The following is a 15,215-nucleotide window of genomic DNA, read 5'->3' on the forward strand; positions in this document are numbered from 1 at the left end:
ACTTCTTCTCAAATCTTCAGGGTTTAATCTGGAGAAACAGCCATAACGCTGCTTAAAATTCAACCTAGAGTCAAGATTATGCTAGTTCTAGTTACCTAGTTTCACAGAAAATAACTTTATGTAAAGAATATATCTTACTTACACTGGCAGCGTCCTGTTGAGATGCACCATCATCTCCGCTCGCCTGCTCGTTCGCCTCACGCTCTGTGCCCATGACACAGGCATCCCATCAAGCCTCTATCATCTAATTCCTGATGTCTGCTTTTTAGGATCCATTCTCTTTTTCCTTCAGAACGAAAAAAACTGCCTTGCAAAAAAAAAAGGCAGCAGACACAGAAGTGGTGTGGAGCCACGCAGCGCAGTCGACAGGTGTGTGAAACCAGATCCTTCAGCACCAGCGAACGGTGCTGATGGCAGCGTACCTCCTCCAGTTCTATGGCTAATGTTTCATTCATTAACTACTATCGCAGACTTTTATCAAACACACATGAACTAATATTCAGCCACAAACAATTATTTGCTACCAGCTAAAGCAAACGACTATTTTAAAGTGACAACATTTTCATTTTGTATGTTTGTACAAGAGTTTTATTTACAGTGTTAACAGGGTAGATGAATGTGTCAGTTAATTTATCCTCTGGTTGAGCCCAGAGTTGACAGACTCGGGGCAAAACAAAATAAAAGGGTCCAGCCTTTGTGAAATAACCTAAAACCATGTTTTTCAGTGTAAAAGCAGAATGCACATCACTGTCATAATAAAAAAAAAAAAAAAGAAAAGGTATTTCCGCTGGAATTAACAAGACAAAAGGGGGTGTGGTTTCATGGACTTTAGTGAGCAGCATCTTTAACACGCCAACAAAATGGACAGAGTCAGTATTTTAACACTTTTGTCATGCCCCATACGAAGTGAAGGCACTGAACTTCAACATGCAACAAAAATAGACACAAAGAAAGACACATGAGGCACAAAAACAAAACTTGATAGTACATTCACAGACAGGAAAAACAGGAAAAAAATAAAGTGTTCTTTGAGTCTTCAGGACGGTTTGGGCATGCTCTGATCATGCACAGAGGAGGGATAAAAAAAAAAAAGGAGCAAAGCCTCATTTCCTGAAAAAGGCATTGCGAGTGATGCTGTACAACAGGTGATAAGGCTTTCGCTTTGGGGGCTCGGCCAGTGAAAAGACCTGTTGCTGAGGCACTCTGGTTGGAATGGTGATGTGACGCTGGTGAAGTGGGTGCAGGTTTTGGTGGTGGGGTGGGACAGAACCAGAGTAACCAATGGCTAAACGGTGAACAGGCAAAACAAAAAGTCAAAATTATGAATAAGGAGTAAAAGAAATTGATAAAATAAATGAAATAAAGAGTGGCTTAACGGAATTGAGAAGAGTATTTTCCTTACGTTTGATCTTTCCCTGTTTGGCTCTTCTGGCATTAACAATGGCCTGTTTTCTTTGCTCTTCGCTGATCTCCATTCCTGCCAAGAAACACACACAAATACACCTTCAGGTCAAAATATTTCCAATCACCCCCTTCTCCAACAATCTTTTTACCCTCTTCACCTTTTACTTGACATCTACCCACAGCAGTTGTTTTGTATTGTGAGTGAAAGGAATCTGGTTCGACTCACCCATCTCTTGGTCTTCCTTGACTCTGTGTCTTTCCTTGGCAAAAGCGTCTAACCACCTCTGCTTGTCCTGGGCCTTCCTGCAGCACAGAACACACATAAACTCCAGAGTGGAGGCGTGGCGCAAGCGCAGAGCGTTCCTCAGGCTCAGGCCCAGGTCTGGGTCCCGCCCGTCGGGCACGTCCACCACCTCGGTCTGGTCCATATCCAGCCGTCCACGGTAGTGGAGCAAGTCTCTGCGCAGGACGTCTTTTTTGCAGAAGACCAACTGGTGGTCAAATAGAAAGAAGCTGCGCTGCTGCATTTTGCCTTGTCGGACGATTCGAGTCAGCTCACCAGAGTGGATCAGCTCTGAACTGCGCTCCAGCACGTCAGGTCCCTGAAACAACATATTTACAAAGTCGAATACACACAGGGTCAAACTATTTATGCAGCATAAAGCAACAGTCTTCACATAAGGCTGGCAAAACCCATACACTGCCTATAATTCATGACCAGAATAAAAATTGGATTTATGTTCAGTAGTCATCATCACCTCCCAGTGCAGAATGGCGACCTGCCAGTGAGCAATGGTGTCAACACTCTCGAGCCGTCTTTTCCTCTCATTTATCAGACTGGCCACATTCTTCATAGCCTCATATGCTTTGCTCACTCCGCTGTAGTCACTGCAATAAATCAGCAAAAGAACAGTGAGCAAAGAGTCCAGCATAGACATTAAATTAATAGAAGGGGCATTTTCATTTACAGTAACACACTGGCTCCATCTTAATAAAAATAAAAATCACTATAATTAAAGTACCATGAGTTCTTTATCTACACGGTGGGTATTTTACTGAAGTGATGAATTTCCTGAGGAGTACCTATGGTCCTTAGGGGTGTATTTGAGCAGTTCTCCCAGCTGCAGAGGGTATTTACAGATCTTCTGGACGGGCGTGAGCAAGAAACCGGCGATGGAGATGTCAATCATCTGCTGGAGGAGCCGGCAGGCCTCAAAGAAATGTTTATATCGGCCCATCTTCATGAGGCGCTGCATCTCAGCACATGCCGCTGGATGGGTGTTACAGTACTCTGAGTAAATAGAGAAGCCCTCCCCCTGAGGAAAAAAGAGAGAAGCAGTCAATGAAAATTTAGAGCTACTGAGTCAGGTAAAGATATGAGTTACACAGTGATTAAATGAACTGTGGACGATTTTTTTTGCCATTACCTGCAAGAGAAAACAAGAGCCTATTTCACTGAGGTGCGGTTGGTCTTTGTTGTACTTCTTCTCCAGGTCTCTCAGAAACTGCCTCTGAAATTTGTAGATGTCTTCTATGTTGCTAAAGATGGTCTTCAACTGCAGCTCAGTGAACATGTCTGGGTGTTTACGGCACTGGCGGATGTAACCCTGAGAAGGTACACAAAATCTGTATATTTAGACTGACAACAGTTCAATTGCTGGCCAACAGGGGGCGCTGGATGGTGAGGTTAAACATTTTAGGATAAGATGCCTTTATCTACTTTTTTAAATTCGTTTATGAAATACAAAAGTAGCTTATTGTAAATATTTTATAACAAAAAGAGTTAAATGTTCGAGGCTCATACCTCACAGATGTCTTTGAGGTGCTTGATGTAGATGCGCTCAGTATTCATGATTTCCTGAACCACATTGGTTCTCATCTGCTCCTTGTGCTGGGCATTGTGTGTGTCCCTGGGAACTGGATCCTCCTGGTCCGCTACGCTCTCTACACTTTCCGCACTCGAGTCTTCCTGGTTCACTCGCACCTGAAACACACAAACACAATGGGACCTCCTGAGCGACACTCAAATCAAGAAAACATAAAAATATCTGCAAAAAAAAAAACAACAACAAAAGAATGAAAAATATGATGATTGACAGAGTCGTTTGTGATTTAATGAAATTAAATCAAAGTGAACATAATTTAAAAAAAAAAAAAAGTTAGAACAATAACCACTACAAAAGACTCAGATTAAGTCCACATCACTATGGTAACAGCATGTGCAAGTTTAACCTGCTCCTGTTCGGCTACAAGCAATTACACAGCAGATGCCCATCTGCCAATCAAACAGCCTCATCATGATTACCACAGCCTGCCTAATTAAGACTCAGCTGTCAATCAGCTCTGGTCACCACAGAAGCCAGTTGAATATCTGAAGTTTGAACTCTTCCACAAACACTGTTAAGAAGGCTGGTGAGGTTTGTTTGGAGCTAAGCCAGTTTGTGAGTCTTTTCTGTGCTGCTGGAGAGCAAACATGTGTCAGACACACAGGTCAGAGCGGTCCACTTACCCTCACAAAGCTGGAGGGGAACCAGGCCTCCCTGTCAGCCCCCCTGCCCCACCACCAGTCCTTATGCGAGGCATCCAGGACACGGATAACATCTCCAGCCTTGAAGGCCAGCTCCTGCTCCTCCATGGTCACATGGTCCCAGAGAGCCTCAGCATACACGGTGTGGCCTGAGCTTATCCACTGAGGAACACACAGCACACAGATAAGATAAAGATACAATTACATGCAGGATAAGCACATGTCAAACATGTAAGATTATGTCTAGACTTGGGGACACTGCAGAAGTTGTCTGTTGTCCTGAACTGTGGCCAAACATCTTGAAAATACACACACAAAAACATTTTCACATGGCTGTTCACACGAAGCCTGCTTACGACAGGATAAACGTTGCATCATAAATCCAATATGCATTCTTGGAAAAGATGTTTGTGAGTGTTGCAACGTGACAAGTGAGTTACCCTCCCTGCCCCTCACCTCGTTGAGCACCGAGATCTCCACCCCTGGCTGGAGGTAGGGGGTGACATCAGTGAGCTCATCAAAGCTGCTCTCCTCCTCCTCACTCACGCTGTCATCAAGTGTCGCTGAGCACTCAGACACACCATCTGCAACATATATCAAGAGGTTAAAGAACCGTGTGGAGCTGAAAATTTTCTGACAAGGTTTAAATAATCCACATAACGGGCCACAGATGCAAGCACACCCACACCTGGCGCTGTACCAACATTTTCCTCTAACACATGCACTGACATTCCGAGACTCCAGTTTTCCCACAGACCAAAATTTGTGATCCCTTGTCACAAAACAGCAACCCCCCAGTTCTCACCACTGAGCACTCTGTGGAGCTTTCGCCGCCCAACACGATCCAGTCCGATGGGGGTGCTCTGGGAGAGGGCTGAGGGGCGGAACCTGGCAGACACTGCTCTGTAGGGGGGCACCTGGTGGGAGGGGATGGGCGGCCGTGACAGGGGCTGCAGAGAGGACAAGAGGAAACATCCTGGGTTTTAGAAAGAGCTCGCTTTCTCCGAAATTCACCACCAACCGGATGACTGCATTTTTTTATAATTTAAGATGCATTTGGTTTTGTGTAACTGTACTTATTTTTTTAAAGTACCACCTGCAAAGCAAACACGCTGTAAATTTTGTGTTTTCCTTCCTTAGAGGTACTTTGATGTATAATCAGGAAGTGCTTTGCATTCCTACCCCACTTTTCCACTTACTTACTTTCTATATCCGTAATTGTAACACAAAGTGTTACAGCCTGTGCCTAAGATTAATTCAACACCTGACTAGTAGACAGTTTATGTAAAGTCCTACCGGCAATGGCCTGTAGGCAATCAGCTATACAATTCACATTTTTCAAAGACAGTATTTTCATAGTGGGTCTAAACTGCAGCAGCTTACAGATGGAAGGCGGTCGTCCTTCTCCTCAGCATCAGGATGGCACACATCCACGACTCCGATCACTGAGATAGGCCGTAGTCTCCTGCACTGAACATCCCCATTCATATTGCAGTTCTCTGGGCTTTCTCCAATCCCACAGGTGTCAGTATCACAGTAGTCTTTATGCAATGATGTGTTTTCTGTCCTCTCCTCAGCGCGGAGTTCTGCCACTTCCCTGGGAATGGAGTGCTTCCTGGAAATGAGCTGCCCATAGTCTGAAATGGGCCGAGGTCTCGGATGCCCGGTCCTTCGCCTGGGCTTGACGGATGACGTTTCTGTGGAAGTCATGGGTGCGTCTGTGAGAGATGTGGGCGATGTGGGTGGCTCCGAGAGGCACGCTGGGGAGATAGGAGGTGTGCTGCTGCTGGTTGTTGGAGAGACTTCATCTGTTTGGAGAAGCGCTTCTCGCCCTTGTTGTTCTAATGTCACCTAGGGATCAAAGGAAAGAGTTCAAAATCATACGGGTGATGATGTCGACTTTCCCCTGTTCAATGACCTGCAATGTACAGACATGTAGAACACAATATCTGCTACTAAGAACATCTGTTAATCAAAAACAGAACAAAACAGTACCTCAAGTCATAAAAGTCCCAAGTGGAAACAACTGTCTTGGTTGGATCTCAAGGCAGAACCACAAGAATCGGTGTGAAACTATTCAAAGAACTTTAACAGGATTCTCGTGAGAAACTTGATCAGCATTTGAAAATATTCCAGTTCACACAGTGATTGGCTCCATTTATAGAACACAATCAACCTCTATGCTTATCACGTTTAAACAGTGATCTGCAACAGAAACTGCACAAATATTCCACAATTAAATGTTATCATACTTGACACATATCAGAAAGTACCGTGTGCTCAATGGTCAAATATTGGCGAATGGTTACTCATTTGGAAATTGTTGTTATAAGTCTGTTAGTCAATCAGTGATATCAAATCTCACCTCCTTGTTTTCTCGGTCTGGGTCTGCTCCCCGGCATATACACTGGAATGGCACACAGTGGACTAGCACCATTGTGAAACACACACAAACACAGACTGGCCTGTGTCGCTGAGGCCAAGTCCCTGAATTTTTTTTCTGGCGGCCAGTAAAAGCCACCTGATTTCTAAAGTAAACAAATCAGATTTTTCTTGTTCATCCTCAGAGGTAAAATCCTTCGCCTTGACCAAAACAAATGCCACTATGACCGTGTGTTTATAGTCCTGTCTGCCTGGTGGTGCTGCTCGTTGTCCCAGGCCCAGTGTCCATGGTGCTGGACTTTGATCCACTGGGCTGCAGCTAGAAAGAAGGGGGAGCAGCGAGGCGGGGGATGTACTCACTCACAGCCGCCTACCCTTCCGCAGCAGAGTAACAGAACTATGGAGCTGTTTTGCGCAAGGGCCACTAATCATAAACAAAGCCTAATCATTAACTCCCTCTGCTCCTTCAGTGTGCCTGGTAGCACAGAACAGCTGGCTTCAGCATGTGACCCTGATGAAGCAGAAGTCAGTATATCAAACACAACTGATAGGAAAAGGAGGGTGAAGCAATGTATTGCTTATGTCACAAGTTATTTGACACTAAAGGGGACTTTGGACCACAGGCTCAGTTTTTTCAGCATACGAGCACCATACTGACAACTATCACGTTGACATGACAACGTATCTCAGTGGGTTAGAATCGTGTCACATTCAAAGATCACTTCATAAAATCATTTCACTTCCTAAGACAAGGGTCAGTGCCATTTATGCTGGAAGTCTGGCAGCCATTAATGATTGCAATATCCTGCATGATAAGGAGGAGAGTAAATCTTTCCTCTGTCTTTCAGTGCTTCCCTCTTCGCTGAAACTTAAAACAGCCCTTGTCAAACTAATGATTTCTAATCCAATTGGTTCGTTTGCATTGATAAAGGGTTTTACTGGCTATGACAGTGTGAAACACTTTGCGGCTTTGTTTTATTTCAGCTGCAGTACATTGCAGTACATTGTATGCTTCTGTAAGCAGTGAAAAGCTAATCAAACAGGCCAGCAGCATAAAGATAAAAACTGAGCTTGATGTCATCAGTATTGTTTGGTGTTGTGTCAGAATATCTCCTGAGCCAATGAGCTGGGAGGAACGGATGGAGCAATTCTGACTGCTAACAATTAAAAAAAAAAAAAACATTTTAACATATGTGCCAAGAAAACTGAATTATATCAGCCTCCTGTCATGAGTTGCCATCTTACTCTCTTACCTCGTTTGGTAGTGACTTGACCTCAGTCGGTTGTGATGAAGGCTCTTTTTGGCTGAGCGGAGATGAATCACAATCGCTTGTAGCTGCTACAGCCAGCGACCCATAATGAACAGATATATCAGATGAAGTCTCTGTTCTGTCCACAGAAACTGGGCTGATCAGGACCCGGTGCTGCTGTGGGCTGACGTCGTATTCAGGCTGGTGATGAACCAGCGGTGTGTGTTCAACAGACGTGAGCCGGGCTCTGACAGGCAAAGGCCGGCGCAGTCGCTCACTGGTTTGTAGGCAAGGCACACGGCGGGAGTAGTCGTCATGGAGACGGCTCAGGGGTGACATAGGGGATGGAGGGCTGGGGGGGGGGCTTCGCTTGCGTCGGACAGTTAGGTCAGTCATGCTGCCCACTAGCTTCAGCATCGGCCCCTTGTACTTCACAGGGGACTTCCTGTGGTTAATAGCATGGCTTTGAAGGTCCACTGAGGAGGCACTGGCTGTTCTCTGGATGTTTGGTGTCCTCTGGGAGTCTTCCTGAGGCGAAGGAGGACCTGGAGATGGTTCTTTGCGTCTGAAATGTGCCTTAAATAAATGAAGACTTTCTGTGCTCTTGCTCATTCTGTTCAACACCTTCACATTTGTGTTGCTCATTGTCTCAGTTTGGACACTGGCCTTGGACGTCTGGTTTGGTTTCTGACTGTCAGCGGCTTCATTTGTGCTACTTCCTGCGATTTTCCCGATTCCCACGTCAAGTAAAGAAATGCGCCCCGCTCCATATGCTCTCCTGATACTCCTCGAAAATCGCGAGTTCCGCATGAGACCATCTCCTTCATCATTTTCCTCATCATCATAGTCCTCAACATCGGAGTCACACTGGCTCATCGCAGCCAATTTTTCTCCAGTAAAATTTCCATTAGACATGTATCCTTCTGCTGTCTTTAAATGATTAGTTGCAACATCTGGATCAGGATCATCGTTGGCCACAATCGTGCCATTAGCCACTTCCTGATTTGATGAAAAAACATGCTCTCCATTATGGTTTGTTGCCCCTCTACTCTGAATACCCTGAAGGACAGAGGAGCGCAGTTTTTTGAAGGAGTCCACAACACCCAGTCCTGAAAGTCCTGACCAGGACTGGAGGCCACTGTTGCTGTCGTTGCTGTGCACTGAGGTGGGACTGTCACTAGTTGGACTGTGAGCAGGGATGGGACCCTTCTTTGAGTTAGAAAAGAGCCTCATAATTCTTGAGGAGTAAGGTTTTCCTTCAGGTTGACCTATCACTGGGTTGGACCAAGCGGAGGAGTTGATGCCGTTTAATTTTTTCTCATCAGTGAGAGGACCTGCAGTCATCGGCTGTACCTGGGCACCACATCCCGACAGCAGATATGGAACTGCACTTCTGTCACACTGACTCTGAAATGGGTATATATCACTGAGGGGTCGGCTTCGGATCAGCGGGTCAGCTTTGGAGTTATGGAAGCACGGGAGAGTGTCTTCGCTTAAGGACAAGCCTCTGTCCTTTTGTTCTGCCTGCAAAAGCAAACAGAGATTCATTTAGTGACCTCGGCTCTTTACATTACAGAAGAATGAATGGTCCTTTTCAATCTCCGATATGAGGAAATTAAACGTGCTGATCAGATAACTAGCCGTGGACATATTTATACTGAGAAATGAACTAAGCGAAACAAAAGGATTGTTACAGTAATACTGCAGCATATTTTTTTCAAGGAAGGCCATAAAAAAGAGAAGAACATTAGCATGAAAAGTACATGGAGTATGCTTAAGGGGATGGGAGTGTGAGAATTAACCATTTTGTGTTTACAGTACATTGTCCTTTGTAAGAGAGGAAGAATGCTAGGGAAGAAGGGAAGAGACAGATAGACAGAAAGATGAGTATCCCTCAGTGTGCACAAAGTGCAGAGGAGTGAAACATCTTTCACTGACAGCACTACGTGCATTTGTCCTTGGTGCCATATTTCAGTGTCCAAGGAGAGCTGAGGCCCGAGTTGGGGTGGTGTTGTGCTAAGTTCAGCTTTATGTGTGTGTGTGTGTGTGTGAGTCAGGGCAGTGGCTAATGCAGCTGAGCCTTTGAAGTGGGGCCTTGTGAGCGTGACTAAGCAATGAAATTTGCTAATCCATTGTGATTAATGCAATAAATTGCCCGGTTTTCTCCAGATTATGTCGATGATGAGGTGATGAGGAGGGGGAGGGCTGCATGGTCATCAAATCAATCACACAGGTCAACTCTAATCATCTGTCTGCAAAGGTTTGCTACCACTAAGTGGTTTTCACAGCAGATATTTTGACTTGTCACGGTAAGAAAATCACAGATATTAATAATAACATTAAAAATGTCTTCAGTGAAAAAGGCCTATTGACTGTTTCAAGTCAGACTGTCTGTCTCAGGTCTCTTTTATGACTGGATTCAACAGCTTTGGTTGGTTTTCAAAAGGCCACATGATGACACACCTTAGTCCCTTGATAGCAACAGACTATTGAATGACTAGGCTACAGAAACTACAGTATATTAATGATAATCACTATTTGTTATATTGAATAACTATGAAATGCATCACCCAATATTGATATTTTTCAAATATTTCAAAATTCATTGTCCTTTCTGCGATGTTTCCAAACATTTTCCACATTTTCCAGACTGAAGAAATTATGTCTCTAAACAAAATTTTGTGCATCAATGTGCAACTTTTCCTTCACAGTGTCTCTGAACTGGGACTACCAGCGGTTTAGCTAGTCGGCCATTTTCCAGAGGCTTTTTCCAGAATAGTTCACTGAATGTGATCCAATCCTTTTGCCTCTGTCACACACACTAGGATGATATAAGATTATAATATTAAAATCATTGTGTGAGACCAGACATGATCTCAGATTTTGGTTATGAGGATTATATAATACAGTAAAATACTTACTTTTTATGTTATTGAATGCAGTATAATATGATTTGTCAACACAGACTGAAGGCCTTTTTTGAAAGTATGAAGGCAGCATTGCCTCCAGTTTTTACTGTCTGCACATGCAGGGAGTTGCAGGGATCCTGGAATGCTCCCATACCTCCCGTCCCCATGCGTGTTCAGCAGCAGATGGGCTTTCTCAGTCAAACTCTCTGTGGAATCTGCTGTCACTTCAACCAGCTCGCTCCATCACACCGAACACTTATGTAAACACAGAGCCACCGCTGCCAAGCACCACTGCTGACAGACAGTAAACACCCTTCATGAACAATGTGCTGCTTTCAAAGCTATGCTGAATTGTCTTCTTGTGTTTTCTCCTCCTCCGGCACAGAGGACTCACGTTGAGTAACAACTGGAAAAATAGGCAGAATCAATAATTCCATCTTTTTTCCAAGCAGAAAGATAGGAGATAAGGAAAGAATTTCTACATCTGAGGTAGTTTGTTTTTGTTTTGAATACTCATATCCTGCTATCAGCCGTTCTATCAACTGTAAGATCCTTGAAAACACCTTTATGCTTTCTCCCCACAATTGGAGCCAACTGTCACACGCCAGTTGGCGTTTACTAATACTTGGCACTGCTGTGCATAAGAACCAAGCTGACACAGGTGGTCACCATTTCATAAGACGACAACACAGACTTTAAACATCAACAACTTATGTGCAATGTGCTTTATACTTCAGTAACTGTACAGCATGTCAGTTTCTGTGAATTTGAAAAATTCCCCTTAACTGGTGATGGTTTTATAAACCTTATTTTTAATCTAGACTGAATGCAGATCAGTGGCAATGTTAGCTTTGTTTAATTGACCTGTTTGTTAGCATTCAGGTATGCAGGCAGTTTTTCCCCCTTAGAGATAAAAAGTAAAGGTACGTTGTACTGTTTTTTATTTAAGGTACTGTATTTTTACACTATAAATAATACATATGATGCACTGTATGATGCATTTCCAAAAACATTTTTAATTTTTTAAAAATTATTTCAAAAGATCTGAAGTTTAAATTTTAAACTTTGGCATCTTTCCCTTTCCTCTAAACTTTCTGAAATGACAAAAAATAAACTATGCAAATAAAACATGCTATTGTAGGATAGCCTATAAGTCCATGTCAGCTATTCATACTGTAACATCGAGACAAATAATACTTACGTATGCGTTAGTATCACGTCTCATGCAGATCACTTTTACTATGTTAAACTTTCCTGTATCATCTTTGCTCTGCCTTCCTGCGCACCAAGATCACTGCTGCTCTCCGGCTTCCTCCTACTAAGCTATGGATGGGAGCGGCACACTGGGGCCCTGGTCCAGAGTTAATTAAGAGCTCAGGGAGGAGTCCCCCCCCCCCACACACGGCAGCCAGCTGGAGCCAGCCTCAGATTAGACTCCCAGAGACAGGGATGAACACGCACCAGGATACATAAACATGTATATAAGGGCTAAAACCATGCACTCCAAAAACACATGCGCCAATAGTTAGAGCATCCTTTCATATAGGGCACGCCCCACGTACATGTGTGTGTGTGTGAATGTGTACTCACACGCATGCATGCACAGAGCTGAGCTGAGCAAGGAGGAAGACATTTAAATCACTGACTCCCTTCCTGTTTGGCTAGAAAACTTAGGCAGTTATATAAGGAGTCATAAACGCAAAGTGATAAGTGACCTCCTGCACATAGTTCACCTCTGCAGAGGTATGTCCTGCCTGAGGCTAGGATAAAAGTCATTAAGCCAAAATGAACTGAGCATTAAACCGAAAGACCACCAGACAGGGAGTATCAAGGGAAAGTAAGATTTTCTGTCATTTTCCATTCTCTGGCTAAACTCTGAGACACACACAATCACCCTGGAGCAACAAGGCCATTCCTTTTTAAGCTGTCAGTTTACTGTAATGCACTATTTGCCTCCATGAATAAAAGCTGTGAGGAAGACGTGCCTCTAAGATGTCCCAAAACAACACCACGTAGTGTTTTAAAGTACAGATTAGCTGATTAGTATATCGTAATCAGCGTGCGTAGATAGAGTTCTGTGAATCTTAAGCTGAACATATGTTGAGCACTGGAGAAATATCCACTGTATTTTGTTTTTCAAGAGAAGGAGTGAATGTATGGCAACACTTCACAGTATTCAGTATTAAATATTTGAATCCATATTAAAATCTTTTTAGTCCTGATGTTTGTCAGCCAACCTCACAGCCTTTTACCAAGCAAAGTTGAAAAGTGTCAGCAAGTAGACTAGAAAGGAAAATTTCTGTGAGAGGGAAGAGTGTGTGGGATTGTGTATGTTTGTGAGTGTATAGCCTATTCCTCTTCCTTACCAGTAATAATCTGATTAGCGGAGCTTTACCAGTCTGTGTTCAGGACTGGTTTCATCTACACATGATAGCCTAATCAGGGAGACAACTAGGCTATTCAGCACTGACTGAGAGTGACACCAAAAGCTTGTTAAAAGCCCACCACGAGTTAACGGTGGGGGGCTACTTGGCGTGGGTGTACTCTACGATTTCAGGATGAAAATGGAGAGATAAACGTTAAAACTGCACCAAAAGTGTCCATAAGGAATGCAATTAAAATCAGAAATAACTAGCAATCCACTATCTTTATTGTTGTTTATGGCACTGGTTTGCACAGTATGTCCTGTCTTGATCAGGTGAGGGCACAGGCTCTGGTTTAGTTTCCTGGTGAAAGTCTCATATTTGGCAATGACCTAGTTCCTCATTTTTTTGATTTCGCAGAAAGAAGGAGAAAGGGAGATGCCACGCCCCTTTCTATAGAGCGTGAGAAGTACTGGCACAGTCTAAACCAGGGAGTGTCACCACTCTCACTCACCTGATCTGCTCTGGACTGTCATAGAGACAGACACCCAGAAATCTAACACCACACAGTGCACAAGGCTTAGCGAGGACAAAACACCACAGAGTCTTGTTGTCAACAGTCAACACTGTGACCCGACAGCGGTACAACAATAACCAAAAGGCTGCTCCATCAACATTCAAAAACCATGAAAACAGAAAGCTTCTCAAAAGCTCAAATCAACTAATATGACCTAAGAATCTATGACAATCTGTAAGAGTTTGTGAGCTTGGAAAAAGTTTTTACTCCAGATCTAAAATCACTTTTTTTTGGTAATGAGCACACCATTTCCCTGGTGCAAATGGTGCATTTTTTTACTTAACTGAGTCACAGCACTGAAAATAGCTGACTGAAGTTACAAAGAACATTTCTTTGGTTGTCCTGTGGGCTGAAGTGCAAAAGGAAAGGAAAGAGGTCATGAACCACAAAAACAAAACTCTCAGATTATAACTGTATATGAAAGAGAAACAGTTATAAAGCAGACGACTCTGACCTGTGAAGGACTGTTAAACACTGAACGATCTAGTATAAAAGTCTATGAAAACAGGTTCATTAATTGAAAGTAAACTTGTACTGGCCACTGCAGACTCTTGCAAGACCTGTAGCTCAGTTAGTACCTACTAAGAATTCAACAGTCTCCGAAAACAAGGAGCTCTGAAAATGGATTACACTGAGTAGTTTTCTAAGCTCATAAAGAACTCGGGGCCAACGTGCTTATTTATTTCTGCATTAATTAACTTTCCTTGGCCATAAAGCTCTTTGTAGTTGCTGGCCCCCAACCCCTCCTTCACCAACTCTCTGCACAGCCTGGCATCGCCCTCATCACTATAACAACCAAGGCTGTAATGCACGACAATAACCCCCTCCGGGCCCATTTTAACTAAGAACACAAGAGGACATATAACTTCAACAGTAACGTGATATACGAATAATGTAAATAATTTAAATGGATTGTTTTATCACTTAAATTAGGTATGAGTTAAATTACCATCTACTGCGCAGTGAATTGAAAACAACAAAACTTTTGCTCACCGTGCTCATAGTCGCTGATGTTGTCCTCCTGACCCTTTTTTCTCACATCAACAGAGCAGCTGTTTTTGTTGTTTAGCCATAGTAAAGTCGCCCCGGTTTCTCTGAGGTCCTTGCTGCCTCGCTCTCCTTGTCCTCTGGCAAAACATGTCGGGTACACACACACAAAAAAAACACACACACACAAGTGCGCTGCCTCTGCTAACTAGTTACCCCGCAACATATTGAGACAAATGGCTGGCTGACTCCTTAAACACACCGGGCTAGCTACTTAAGCTAGCTCTCGGGCTCACTGATAAACTTCTTCTAAGTTGCGCAAGCTCGGCGGTTTTTGAATTCGCTTTTGCCGACCGGTAAAACCTGTTGGTAGTCAAGTAAGAGAGGAAAATAAACACTGAATCATGCTATATCATCCGGAGTTTATCAAGAAAAAGCCCATAATCTCGCTGATGACTCCAGTTGAAAAAAGGTCTTTCTTGGAGGACTAAGCTACGGAGCATCATTAGTGCACTTGTTGCAGTGTTTGCAAGGGGCGGGGCTTCGTGAGGTTACCATCGAGGTTACTGGTTGACCGCAGAGTGACCATTCCACAAACTAGCCAATCATATTCCAGCAGGTCAGTCCGCGTGACCACAAAAACAACGCCCACTGTGGAACGCGCTTCATTGAGGAAAAAAAAAAAAAAAAAAAAAAGAAAGAAAGACAATACAGCTCCTCACTTCCTGCGGTCCTTTCAAGACAAAAAAAGACTGGGTCTTCCAGTTGGTGTTGCGCGTCTTCCTCGTGTCATTCCAAGACAATTAATGTTCGAGT

At 43.6% G+C, this 15,215-nt stretch overlaps 1 protein-coding gene across 3 annotated transcripts; it reads right to left on the bottom strand.

Annotated features, from left to right (window-relative positions):
- Window positions 1-582: 582 nt before the first annotated feature.
- On the bottom strand, window positions 583-14,912 carry spata13 (spermatogenesis associated 13). 3 transcript variants are annotated; one of them, XM_041065984.1, is made up of 13 exons: window positions 14,406-14,912; window positions 7,567-9,087; window positions 5,315-5,782; window positions 4,737-4,881; window positions 4,388-4,515; window positions 3,914-4,093; window positions 3,209-3,388; window positions 2,832-3,011; window positions 2,488-2,720; window positions 2,163-2,292; window positions 1,631-2,006; window positions 1,403-1,477; window positions 583-1,285 (listed from the first exon to the last, which is right to left on the bottom strand). In XM_041065984.1, the coding sequence occupies exons 1-13, from the start codon at window positions 14,412-14,414 to the stop codon at window positions 1,104-1,106; spliced, it is 3,807 nt and encodes a 1,268-aa protein (XP_040921918.1). In that variant the 5' UTR covers window positions 14,415-14,912; the 3' UTR covers window positions 583-1,103. The 3 variants fall into 3 exon arrangements, with proteins under 3 accessions (XP_040921918.1, XP_040921919.1, XP_040921921.1); XM_041065985.1 differs by lacking the exons at window positions 7,567-9,087; window positions 14,406-14,912 and adding an exon at window positions 6,297-7,494; XM_041065987.1 differs by lacking the exons at window positions 7,567-9,087; window positions 14,406-14,912 and adding an exon at window positions 5,927-6,263.
- Between the last annotated feature and the right edge of the window lie 303 nt (window positions 14,913-15,215).

The sequence above is a fragment of the Toxotes jaculatrix genome, chromosome 20, assembly GCF_017976425.1.
Source record: "Toxotes jaculatrix isolate fToxJac2 chromosome 20, fToxJac2.pri, whole genome shotgun sequence".
Classification (NCBI taxonomy): domain Eukaryota; kingdom Metazoa; phylum Chordata; class Actinopteri; family Toxotidae; genus Toxotes; species Toxotes jaculatrix.